At 32.7% G+C, this 13,863-nt stretch overlaps 1 protein-coding gene across 1 annotated transcript in view; it reads left to right on the top strand.

Annotated features, from left to right (window-relative positions):
- The window catches only part of LOC137919134 (ATP-binding cassette subfamily G member 4), a 39,624-nt gene that overhangs the window by 18,626 nt on the left and 7,135 nt on the right, over window positions 1–13,863 (top strand). Inside the window, exons 3-5 of the mRNA XM_068762105.1 lie at window positions 9,801–9,921; window positions 10,711–10,968; window positions 13,488–13,674. Coding sequence (XP_068618206.1) covers window positions 9,801–9,921; window positions 10,711–10,968; window positions 13,488–13,674 — 566 coding nt within the window. The remainder of the gene's footprint in view (window positions 1–9,800; window positions 9,922–10,710; window positions 10,969–13,487; window positions 13,675–13,863) is intronic.

The following is a 13,863-nucleotide window of genomic DNA, read 5'->3' as shown; positions in this document are numbered from 1 at the left end:
AACAAAAAGTATTCTAATTAAGTATTAAGGTATTTTATAATTTTTGTGTTTGGTTTTATCATCTTTACATACCTGCCTATTAAGTTGTTAAGTGAGCTTACCATTGCAATTAATGTAAGAAGAGTAAAATAAATAAATATTAATCGAGGCATAGTTATCATTAGCTTTGTAATATTACACCACTTGGGATAAAAACCTCTATGAGAGCAAGGATACTAACGGTATTCTAACACATACGTAATGAGTAAATATCTTTCGACGATATATAGATAGAGAGTAAACATCTTTCGACGATGTATATAGTAAACATATTACGACGATGTCAAGAGATTTGATATTCAGGGTCAATGGAAAATAAATTAATGGCAGCAGTTATTTTGAGAACCCTGACGATTTTAATTCACCCACGATTTTACGTGTTCGAGGTACCTCGGAGAGGGAATGATGGGGAGATCGTGAGGAGCTCTGTGGTACGAAACCTATGTTTATGATAACTCTCTCATGAAAATACGACTAAAAAAACATAACAGCTTTCGATTTTTGACAATCTTGTTGAAGTTGTCGGAAGACGTTGGAAGCAAGCTGCGTCAAACCGAGATTTTGGAAATGTATGGAGAAGGCCTATGTCTAACAATTAACATCCTGCGGTTGAAATGATGCAGAATCTAGTATAAAAAGCCAAATAATAATCTTGTCACTTAATTATTTTATTATTATAAAGTGTAATAATCTTATGCTATATTTTATCAACAATAATTATAATCACAATGTTAGATGTATAGAGGCACGACATCTTTGAAAATTAAATTTTTAGTACGATATATGCAGTCGGATAAAAATCTCAACAAGTTAATTATGTGAATGAATAAATAAGATTAATGCAATTAAAAGGAAATATTTACAATGAATTTACAACGAAAATTAAATAAGGTGTATAAATAAAGAATTAAAATATATATGTATATCACGAGTATATTAACTCCATATTCCCTTCACTTTGTTATTAAATAAATTTATTTATGTGGAAGCGGACTTGAAAATAACAATACAAATTATTTCAAGAGATCGCAAGTACCTTGAACATTTACGTTGTTGCGTATAGTTTCACAACGTATTCTCACACAAAAGCAAATTGAAAAAAGCGATTGATTTTATTGAATACATTAATTGAATAGATAATTTTAAATGTGTATTATTAATAAAATTAGTTAAAATGTTTTTATAAATATGAATTTGAAATCTTCATGATATATTATTAATTAGTTCAAGTGAAACGTTCCACTATAGAAAGAAACTGTGTGACTACTCGGAAATAGGTGCAATGCTCTATTTTTAGTGCGCAACAGTACTTATGACGTGCGATGGTTGCGCCATTCCGCCTTTGTTTCAGTTCTTAGTACTAAAAACAAACATCGATTTCCTTGTTAATGTAGTGGACTGATATCAAAAAAGAAAATTATGTGTGTATTATCGTAAAGAACGTACGCATAATGAATATGTACGAGGAGATTGACAAGATGCATCTTTTATAGAGTAATTTCTATAACACTTATAAAGAATTTATAGATTTGCTACGTGTTGCTATTAGTGATTCAAGATAAAGATAAATTAGTTCTGTCAGTGTTACTGTAAAGTAAAGTACTATAAAGCTTTTATTTCACAATACTCTGAAAACTTATAATCAACTCGAATTATTCGGTATGACAGCGTCGAATTTGAGAATTAATTACACGAATGAAATGTTACATCGCAGTGCACGCGATGATGTTATGTTCATTTTAAACTGCGTCGTAAGTCTTTTATACTTTCACAGATTCGTCAAATTCATCAGATTTTCGAATCTGCGAGCGAGATATCGTGTTACGCAAAATACTTCGATACTTTATAGCACTGTATTGAATGTACGTTCGATACTGCCTCTAACTTGCTTCACCACTTTCTAGTGTAAAGTAACTACAAATTAAGAATCCAAAATTTCACTTTGTGTGTTTTTTTGGTGTGATTTCATGAAATTTGGAGCGACATTGAAAAAAGACTTGTCGCGTTATAAACTATATTAGTATGTATTTGTACGTCCCTTACTTTGTTTTGCTTCTATTTATACACAATCTTGGCAAAGTGAACTGACGGAAGCAGGCTGGTATTCGGGACATTGGCTTGTCCGGACGCATGTCTTGGAAATCAAGTTTTATAATAATTGTCGTAAATTGTATTGAGTGCCTATTTTGTATAAACATGTCAATTGGTCATGAATGTCACTAAAGATTATTTTGTGATAGTTTCACTATACACTTCTGCACAGTCGTTTGAATTGTGTTGAATTCTTTCTTTGCTTTAAAAGTTTCGTTAAATAATTATAATTGTTTAATGTTTACGTTTTATTCGTCGAAAATTAGCACTTACATTGGTAAAACCGGGGTCAAGTTGATTGAAATAATTTTTAAAGGAACATATTTACGTATTAGTTTTTATATAAAAATTGTGGAGTATATAAACGGTAAACAGAACACGCACACATATACCTAGTCCTGACGTAAATGTTGTTCAAATAAACATAAAAACGACATAATTTATTGTACTTAATATTGCGTACTATTACAGTGTGTTAGTTTCATAAATTAATACAAAACCATTAAAAATATATAGAGCTTATTCGAAGTGGTCTCTATTGCCTGCAATATAGTACTTTAAACGTTGAGGACGGTAATCACTAGTGGCATGCACTCATTTTATAGGAAAATTCTTCACTGCTAATCTTCTGGGTAGTTTTAGGAACTCCAAATTATCATAACATCTAGAGCAAGCCTTGCTCTCTTAAAGCAACCATAAATCGTAATTTATTGGATTAAGTTCAGGACTAGATGGAAGCCAGTCTTCACCTCTGATGAAGTCCGGAACGATCGTTTCTTATCATTGTTGGGTGAATGGAGCTTTATGACTGGACGCTGAATGTTGCTGAAAATCTTGGTTCTTAAACATAGTGTTGTTGAGAGCCTTTACTATCTTCTCAAGAATAGTATCTTCATACACTTGTGTCGATGTTTTGATGCCTTTTTCACAATATTATGTCTTAGTTACTTCTTCGTAGCTAACACCCACCAAATCATTACTGAAGTCGGACACGTTGTACTCTGTTTACTAATTGGGAAGCTTTTTCCTTTTTACCTTTCATCAGAAATAAGTTAATTTTGTTTGTTAAAATTTTGGTTAATTGTAAAAAAAATTTCATCCGCAAACAAATTTTTTTATGACCATTCATTACGTACCGCTAAAGTTTTTGATTTACCACCCTATTCTTTTAAATTATCAGTTAAGAAATGACCAGTGCGTCTTTTACCGGCTGCAAGTCCTAAGTCATCGTATAAAATATGTGAAGTGGTTCTGGGTGCTATTTTCATCTCCCGCGATAAAATCTTATGCTTTCGAACAGGATTTCTTCGAATGCTTTCTCATGCTTCCCCATACAGGTGTTACTTTCCTTACTTTCCCAACACGACGTGGACGGCTATATCTTTATCTGTCACAAACAGTGTAGGTTTCATTGTACCATTTCATTGTACCAAACAGATGGGGGATTTAAAAAATTGTATTTGGTACTATACCTACTTTATATAATGTAATCACAGCGATTTGGTTTGCTTTATCACCCTCCATCACGAAGTATTTTATAATACTCTGGCGCGAAAATAAGAAAACACAATGAACAATCATTTAAAAAGGAAAGATTCCAAATTTAAAAATAGTAATATGTTTATTTAATTATAGCTGCACTTATTGTCATATTAAGTACTTACACTGGCGGTCTTTGATTATTCTTTGTCGATCGATATATCTATACAAGGTCAATACAATGAAGGAATTGACTTATCGCAAAGGTGTTTGTTGTTCGGTTCTGGTTCTATTTCGGTTTACTAAAATATACAAGCCATAATTATTATATTATAGATTATATATTTATTATTAGTGAGTGTCAGCCCAAGCCCAAATCCCCTCATGGAGTCCTTGAGCCTAATCACTCCATGGTGCGTCCGGTAAAACCAATTTTAGAGCTCGACGGCCGCCCAATCCAGCAAAATAGTCGTGTGTTCAGAGTTTAAAAAGGACTAGGCTGGGCACCCTGTCACCTTAAACCCGAAGAGACTGCGAACGCCATCATGCCGTCTATATTAATTTAACACTTCGACTAAGTTAATAGTTCTGTTAAATGCCTTTACGATATTAGAATACAGTTTCTACAGCGTTAAAGTTCAACTTAATATAACTCAGGGACTTGACGTAAATATTGAATGTTTGTGTATGTATTTTGTTAAACGGGTGATTGTTTATGAATAGCAATTGTAAAATTGACTGTGTTTGGCACTAATCGGTGTACATAACTCCTGAAGATGCCCCGTGGAGAGATGATCAACACTTGTTGAGTGATTTAACGGTGGCAGTTGTGTAATTCGCATTGTTTGTCGCATGCGCATCTATCAGCGAGCTGGCAGGCGGTGCACTTTGTTGCACGGCTACCACTGCATGTGCGGAAGTGGCTAAATATCGGATCCTTTTCTTACTTAGGATGGAGTTCCGCAAGGTAACGCCTGATTCCATTAAAAAAGTAATTGTAAAAGTTTCATAATAGCAAATGTTTTGCTGTTATTTAATATACGATACGCCCTATCCAAAAATTACAATAAGCAAGTTTCAGAGTAATTTAATTAATAAAGTAATGATAATATAGTACGAATTTGTTTTTTTTTTTAAATTCGGGTCATAACAAATTAAGTTAAAATTAATTATTGTACACAATCATTCCCTGCAGAAGTTACCAATATTACTTAAAGTTATTGGCCAGTCACATTCTAATAGAAGAAATATATTAATGTTACATATATTTCAGAGTGGTCATTTAATACAGGATGATGGGAAATACGTGCAAAAGTTATAGATATAGCTTTTATTCGATAACTGACCTTTACATTCATTTAAAGCTTTCACACCTATAACCAGTCACTTTGTATACTTTTAATAATCTTATGTTACATTTATCTAGAATTATGACAAGCAAATATATGTTAATATATCTTGCCTGACATAAAGTGCCGTTAGACAAGCAATTATATATGTAATTCAATTAATAGGTCATACCGATCTGTAATCAGTAGTAATATCATGTTTATTACATAAATTTACGCGTATAATTGAATGCCTGTCCATTTTATAGTTAACTGCCTGTCATTTAAAACTGTCAGATTCAAGAAATGTTAGTGATTATCAGACTTACGATCAATTAGTATTTTAGTTTGTGAATTTGACGTTCTATTTACTGTTCTTCTATACGTAAAATGTTTTAATTTATCTGACTATTACACTGTTGAAGTAATTAATGAACTAGGCAGGTGTTTGTTTCTTTATTTGAGCTCATACATAATCAAATCTGTACTGAGTCTGCTTGAATTTTGTTAGAAAATCGATGCCATGACTATGGATTATACATTATGGAGCAAAGACTTTCAAAAAAAGAAAGAAAAGTTAAACATACCGATAGTACTTATATTTCATAAAACGGGTTATATCTTTCAAAAGGTTGAAATATAAAAATGTTATTATCAATAAAAACATATATGCCCCATTATTAACAATGTGTGTTATGGTATTTTTGCGTCTATAAATTCTCTGAATAATACGATAAACATATCGCGGGTGTCATTCATTGATAATAATAAAAATAACACTATATGTGTGATATTGTTCAAATAGCCGGCGCCCTATTTAATATTTCCGCTTAAATAAATTGATGTTCATTTCGATATTTTGTTAGCAGGATATCGACAAGGATTGCGGTGAAAGAGATTATTTTAGATTTTGTAATATCTGCACAGCTAGGATACAGGCTTTCTGTTACCGAGTTTATTCGTCGTTATAGCCCAAAGAGGCCCACTGAAAAGCGGAGGCCTCCTCTAAAGATATCTATGGGGGGATATACTATAATCGCCATGCTTGACAGACGTGCCAACGCATTGTATTATGGTACGCAAAGGACGCTGCTGCCCATCCTCTGGAAACTTGTGCGTGAACCGGAGCAATCCTATTTATTTATATATGACTGTATCCCGTGAAATGAACCCGCAACCTACTGCCACAAGTCCACTATCGCTGGATTTCCCCTGCTCAATTCTTTTTGTATACAACTTTAATATCTTTGGTTGTGTCCATGGTACTAACATCTCTTTGGTTATAGGGTTACATTGGCAGTAAACATGTAATTATGGAATTTTAATTATACAGCTAACCAGATGTTTTATTATCGTATGCCTATTTTAGACAAAAAAGTTAAATATATGGTTGGTAGTCAAAAATTTCTGGCATTTTTATATGTTTACTATTATCAGAATCTGTACAATTGATACCGTTTTACAATTTTCGATAACTATGGACTTTGGATTGTGTGTTATTACATACAAAATGATTTACCCCAGACACATCTATCATTAATAAACTTTAATTATCATATTTTGTTATACAATGTTATTGAGTATTTGTGTTTATGGAAATGTATATTTTAATTGAGTTAAAATAGGAAATGGATACACTTTCTCTAGTTTTTGTGCTGTGAGAGTATTTTAAACACCGTACACGCTGAAAGGTTCACAGGGTAATATAACACGTGATATGATTTTTTATCATCTCTTTCCGGTTCAGTGTATAGTTTTTTCTTTCTTTTTTTGCTTGAAAGGAATCATAATAATTATACTAATATGGGATAACAATATAATAATATTAATTATAAGATGGTAATTAGTCTGAGTTTAAACTATGTGTTTAACCGGTTTGCAAAACAATAATATAATCAATTGATATAAGAATAATTGTTTAGTTAAATAATGATAGTATTTTTGTTAATTAGCAGTTGTATGTTATTGACACTGATTATACAATTGTTAGAGTAAAAATCATCATCATGATCATGTCAGCTGATAGAAACCGACTCAAGTTACGGGGGATGGAAGAGGCTACCCACCCACGCTGTGTAAAATAAAAAAATATAATATTAAAAAAAATATTAACACACAGGTTTAGTTGATTTCGTGTAAGATTTTAACTACAAAAGTTTAATGTTATAAGTTGTAATGGCAATTCGTTAATGTATATTTAATTAATACATTATAACTTGCTTTGTCCTTGCTAGTAATTTACATTGTTTTGTATTCTAATGTAATATATTCTGTTATTGTCATGGTTAATTAAGTTTAAATCGTATAATTTGCTGTTTTAAACAGACACGCTAAGAATATAAGACAAAATTAGAAACATTTTCCACAGTGTTTACAAATATTAATATTTAAAGTATGATAATTTACAGAGTTTGTATATGATAGTGTTATAGTTTACTCGTATATTGACAAGAGTCGAGTAAAGTGACTTACGATTGAACGCGGATTTGATTTCCGGCGGATATTTAAATATATGACATCATCGACGTCATCATGATTCAGAAAAGTGAAGAAAATTTTATGAATCCTTTTACTGACGTTAAAGTTTGTAACTGTTTTGTGGGAAATCATTTACGGTACTACAATAGAATCTCACGTAACGTCTCTGACTTATCTTGTGATAAATTTAAAATGTTTGGCAATGAATTGCACTAATTCTGTGTTAAGAACATCGTAAAAGCAAACAAAAAAGTCTGAGTTTGTTATGGACTCTTGTCAGATGATGGCGCGTTTGCAACCATGGTAGTTGAAGTTTGAGGATGTCTTGTAGAGAGCTGTATCTGATTCTAGTCTCAATAAAATTGGGCTATTCTGGCATATTTCTCCTGTCACGATGGTAATATGAATGAATTACGTGTATACTATTCGTGAAGTAGAATAACTTTTTCTTGACTACATGGCATTTTTTTCAGAATTCCTCAGTGCTTTGCATTACCCATGATTATGTGAGCATCAGGTATTAAATGTACATAAGTTATAGTTGTTTCGAGGCACTTTCAGACTTGTTCATATTTTTATTATTTTTGTTGGTTCGAACCACACCGAATGAGTTGACAGTATCTAAGTCTTGTAGTGTTTACATTATTTTTAAATTTGATTAAGAATTCTGTTACGGACGGCTGGCATTGCGCGAAACGGGCATTAACGAAACCGCACTTTGAGGGCCTGCGCTGTGTGTGCATACGCGGAGCCCCACCCCGCATTGCAAAAGATTCGCCAACATGACCAGATGGCGATCTCTCACAACAGTGCGTACGTCAGAGTATATTTAAGTAGGGATTTGTGTACCGTGTCCAAACACACTCTCTCTCTGATACGGTAACTTACCGTAACATTGCGTAGTTAGTTTGTGTTAATTACTTTTAGATTGTGTTTAAACTAGTGTTAATAGATTCCTGAGTCGTCCAGGCTAGTTCAGGATGCCAGTCATATTTTAAGATAAAATTTTGATTCTTTTTTATTTTATTGGCCTCGAGTTTGTCATTAGAATTTGTGGTTTATCAATTAGAATGCAGTGTACGGTCTAAAAAATATTTCTTAGTTATATTTATGTTTATTTTTTTGTAGAGCTCTCTATCGGTCCGGTGTAGCTTCCGCTTTTGACTTATACCCTGGCATTATGCTCTGTTCATCATAATATGAAACTTATATTCTAGTTTGGCACGTTGTAATACTTCACTGCAAGAGTGTTATTTTAAATCAGAAGATTCTGTAAAGGTTTACGGGGATATATCGCGTTTAATAGTTTCATAATAATCTTAAAAACCGAAGTTTACTTTTAATTACTGAGCATATGTTTGAAAACAAATGTAAAAAGACAACTAGAAGAGATATATAAATCAATTAACTAGCTTTTAGCGAGTAAAACATTTTTAAATTAGAGTACTAGATTGTCTAATGCTATTAGAAGAAGCCGTAAAACAAGGTTATGAATGAAACTCTCCTTTTTTAATGTGTAATACAACAATCATAATAAAATTGAGCTATATATTAATGGACCTATTTTTCTAATTCATTTAATCTATTCTTTTTTCTATATTCGCAAAATGTTTGTATCTATAATTTTATTTTATTGTACATTGTTCACCATGCAAATTACCTTAATAAGTGTGTATTTATGATTTATATTTACTATTAAGAATAAAATTAATTTCGCTTATCAAATTTATTATAAATACATTTTTTGAGTAGTTCATGTAAGAAGCGCCACTTTCACAATGCTGATTTTTGCTTCAGGTTATTTATGGACGCTGTAGATTTGTAATTACAGTACAAATGAGGCATTCCTCTCAATCATTCACTCTTGTCAGGGCGGTCGTAGTCATGCCCCGGTCGGTTCTGGTGACCCGCTGATCTCACTAGGTGTCGCCATGTAGCTCGGTGTTAGGCGAAGTGAGAGTATTCATTTATGGAGTTTTTAGTGGCAGGTTTAATGAGATCTGTCCACCTTGTTGGAGCTGGTTCATGAGATCTCTTGTTTTCCACTTAGCTTTGCTTTTTTCAGATACATTTATCCTTTCGATACAATCAATATATTTTTCTTATAGACAAAGTAACTGTTTTCTGTGCAGTAATCGTAAAAAGCAATGATTTGTTATAAATTGATTATTTAGGTACATTAAGAAGATCTTTGGTACAGTATTTGAAAGTGTTACTTTATCGTACTATTTTATATATAAATATAGTGCATTCCCGAATGCTAATATCAATTCATAAATATGAAATAAAGTTAATTTACGAAGTTTTTTTCTTTAAAGATTTATTAAAATTCACCTAATAATACGTGTATATAATAAGTTGATACGAATGTTTCTTTTATCACAGGAGAGCAGAGACAAGTCTTAAAAGGTGTCAATGGAAGATTTTTGTCGGGACAGCTTGTCGCCATCATGGGTCCCTCGGGTGCCGGGAAAAGTTCATTGCTCAACGCTATTTCTGGATACAGGTGAAAATATTGTAGACTCGATTATTAATAGCAAGATAATAGACATCTTTCGGATGAGATCCGATGCATATTAGTTATTCATATTATTTTATACGCATTTTATTATGACAGATAAAGAACTTCAACTCTACCCTATGTCGTAGAGCAACCTTGTCAGTGTTTTAAAATTACGGTATAGACGAAAGCATCCCTATTGTATCGAGACCAGCGGTCAAAAAAACCTTGTCGTACTAAACGCAAGAAGTCAAGCGCTTCGGGTACTGTCCATTTTCTAGGTAGGCCTTGACCTTCCCTACTGCCTCGATTTCGCGAAATCTGCAAATCCTTTTATTCTCAATTAAAAAGGATATTTGAAATTTTTAATAAACATTCACAAAGTGATTTTATTGAAAAGTTTAAGTTGCAGTTTTTTTGTCATTAACAAATACTGTTTACTTTTGTGATGTGCCTCTTTACCGGGTTGGAGATAGCGCGGTGTAAGAGTGGCTTAGTCTAAAATATTTCACAATAGTCTCTTTTACCTTGGTTTAGGCCGTTCTAAAACGTAACCTCGATCAGTTCAGTTCTCTCGAGCACTGCCATTATTGGATTATTACGGTTCAGTGATGTACACAAGATGTACTAGGTTTCATCATATGATTATTTGAATACATATTTCTAATACTTTGGCATAAATTTAAAAACTTCGAAATAAGCGTTAAGTATACTTTCTCTTGTAAAGGAAGCGTTGGTTAATAAAAGTTGACAATATGTATGAGTTAAATGAACATAAACTTATGTTATGAACAGATCAGCTGGCGTAACTGGCGAATTGCTCGTTAACGGGCAGCCGCGCAACGAGCAGCGATTCCAGAGGTTGTCGTGCTACATCACTCAAGAAGATTTGCTTCAGCCATACCTCAGCGTAAGAGAAGCATTAGACGTCGCAGCCAGTCTTAAACTAACAAAGGGAGCAACTGCACATTCAGAAGAGATTTTACAAGAGTTGGGACTCTTAGAACACCAACATACAAGAACAGACCGATTATCAGGCGGACAAAAAAAGCGGTATGATATAATAATAATAAAAATAATTGCTTTGTTGTCTATATATCAATTATCGTGTCTAGTAGGTTATTTATGACGCCTATTTACTAGTTATTAATGTGTTTTTTTTATCTTTACTAGATTTTTCAAAGTCAAGCGCGGTTTAAGATATATGTTGTATCCAACTTCTTACGGGTAAAATTGACCGATGGAATTCTTGAAAACTGATGCTGAAAGGAATGTTATCCCTTTTTTTACTTCAATCTCTTTGCTAGCGAACTTTTACAAGCGATAATAGTTCCAACATTTAAGATGTAAAAAAGAAACATTTCAATCATATCATAAAGCTTTGATAGTGCTGCTGTTGATGTAATATTCCTTCATTTAAACGTAATTAACTAATTTAACAAGTCTGAAAAAAGAAAAACTTTAATTCGCTCCTTTAAAAAAAACTATGGCATTATTTGCATTTAAAGTTCGTTGGCGTTAAAACTACAGCACATGTTAAGTTCAACGTCTCCAATGAAATCGTTCTTAATTAGACAGCTTGTAAGGACAATTTATGATGAATCGGTTCGCGCTAAGAATTAATAACTCGAATAATGTATTCTTAACGCGAACGAACTACATTTAGTTATCAGCTTTTTTGTTATGATTCAGGCCTTCACTCAGAGAAGGTACTTTTCTCAATCTACTTCTTAGGCTTAGTGCTAATGTGTTATTGATAGTGCATTGAAAAGATGAAAGGAAATTATAAAGTTATAATGGTCGCGTATGGTGAAATATTACCCACCCACTTTCTGATAGATTATATACCATATCAACCCCTGAATTATTAAAATTTCACTCTATCAGATTTTCATAGATTTCTTACATTTGTCATTTGTAAGTGTCGGAATGTGCGGCATGTTAATGAGATTATCACTCATGCTCAACGTCGTTTTTTGCATTTAAATTTTGCAGCCATTAGAGAACTTAAAGAAATATTTTAGTTCACCTTAAAATGTCAGTTTTACAATTATTTAAGTAATTACAGAAAAATGCCACAATGCCAAAATTGTTCTAAAGCATTCGCAATAACAGTTTCGTAATTTTATCTCGATCAGCGACCCATTAATGTTGCAATGGTAAAAAAGTGTCCCACTTTACTTGTCGATCCCTCTCAACGCCGTGTTTCTTAATAACAAGCACTCGCAATAAAACATTAGCAACTATTGATGCACACTATCGTCCCGACATCCGTGTTATAATGATATATTACACCTTACCATATTCTAATGTTATTTCAAAACACAAAAACGTCTCTGCGTCATATCACTCACTACTGAGGATAGAAAACGTTTTTTGAAAAGTTACTTTATTCCACAGGGCGTATTACCGAGAATATCCTATAGAATACAAAAAGTCTAAAGTTAGGTAATAAAATGAAAAGGCTAGAGAATTTATACGTTTTTATCAATAATTCACGCTTATAGGCAAAGCACTTGATCTTGACTTAAGCGATGAATAGTCCTACGATGATACATGCTTGCTCCCAAAATCTGTTATATATATATTACAATTTTGTTTACAATATTTATGTTCCAAGTATATTTTTATTAGTTATTTGTGTTTGCTATGTTGTAGTTACCTCTGAGTTATAACTGTCCTGTATTACTGTAAATTTATAAAATAAAAAATCATAATATTTATATTCATTGACTGAGTTAAGAGTTATTTATTTGTTAATAAACTTTGTAGAAGTTTCTCGTTCTGGGAGAAATTGGCAGTTAAAATCGCTTTAATATATTTACGATAGTAGTAATACTATTTGTGGAATTCAATCCAAAAGAAACGTGTTGCTTTTAACCAAACACTCCACTTTAATAAAAGCCAGAACATGATTCATAGACCTATAAAATGGAGTTTAGTTCACAGTAAGACCTTAATAGGGAACTGGCTGGACGTGTTATTTTACTTTTTATTTCTAAGACTTTTAATTGTTATTGTGGTGTTTATGTTAATGCCTGAAAAGTAATATACCATTACAGTTACAATCTTGTGAAATATATTTGTACTTACTTATTTCGAAGTCTTATTTCTAAGCCCTGAAAAGGCATTCTTTGCATACAGTCTATTATTATTAGCTTTTAGCTACACCCCCGGACAAATTAGGGCATAAAAAATCAGAAAAACAGCAAATTTTACAAGAAAATTTGTCACTCTTTTCCAATACAAGCCATAGATTAAATTTAAACAATAAATCTAAGCAGTCAAGCAATTGGCGTCAATAAAAGTTAAAAAGGCGTATCAGTATATAATAAAAAAATATATCTTCTGTGAACGTACTTTATTTCTAAAACCGAAAAAGGAAATGTATCTTTGTATCTGCAGTTTACTATTAAGACATTAATAAATTTATCGCTTTAAAATACGTTTTATATCTTTCTTCTTATTTAAATACGGACAATTACTTTTGACAGCACAAATTCTATCGGGTCTTAGTTATATATAAAAAAGCAACCAATGACTTCAAATTTGAACCGCACCCTTTGTTATAGGTTATCGATCGCGCTGGAGTTGGTGAACAATCCACCAGTATTCTTTTTAGACGAGCCTACTAGTGGACTGGATACAGTCACCACAGTCCAGTGCGTGAAACTACTGCGGCAGCTGGCCAGACAGGGCAGGACCGTAGTCTGTACGATACATCAGCCCGCCGCCTCACTCCTAGAGCTCTTTGATCAGGTACGTTTATTGGATACGAGGCTAAAGTCGACAACGTTTTACACTAGTCTCACTTGTTTAAGGTTATTTTTTCTTGTTACCGAGCCTAGAGGCTTAGTTACGTAGTCAATTGAAAGTCGTAGAAACTCAAACCTTCGCCAGGTCACCAATAAGTGCCCGTTGACACTTAATGAAATTAAATAACGATCT

This window comes from Battus philenor, unplaced genomic scaffold (assembly GCF_028537555.1).
Source record: "Battus philenor isolate CCGP_79_NKW_IND1 unplaced genomic scaffold, ilBatPhil1.0.hap1 SCAF_16, whole genome shotgun sequence".
Classification (NCBI taxonomy): Eukaryota; Metazoa; Arthropoda; class Insecta; order Lepidoptera; family Papilionidae; genus Battus; species Battus philenor.
This window is presented reverse-complemented; position numbering and strand designations above follow the sequence as displayed.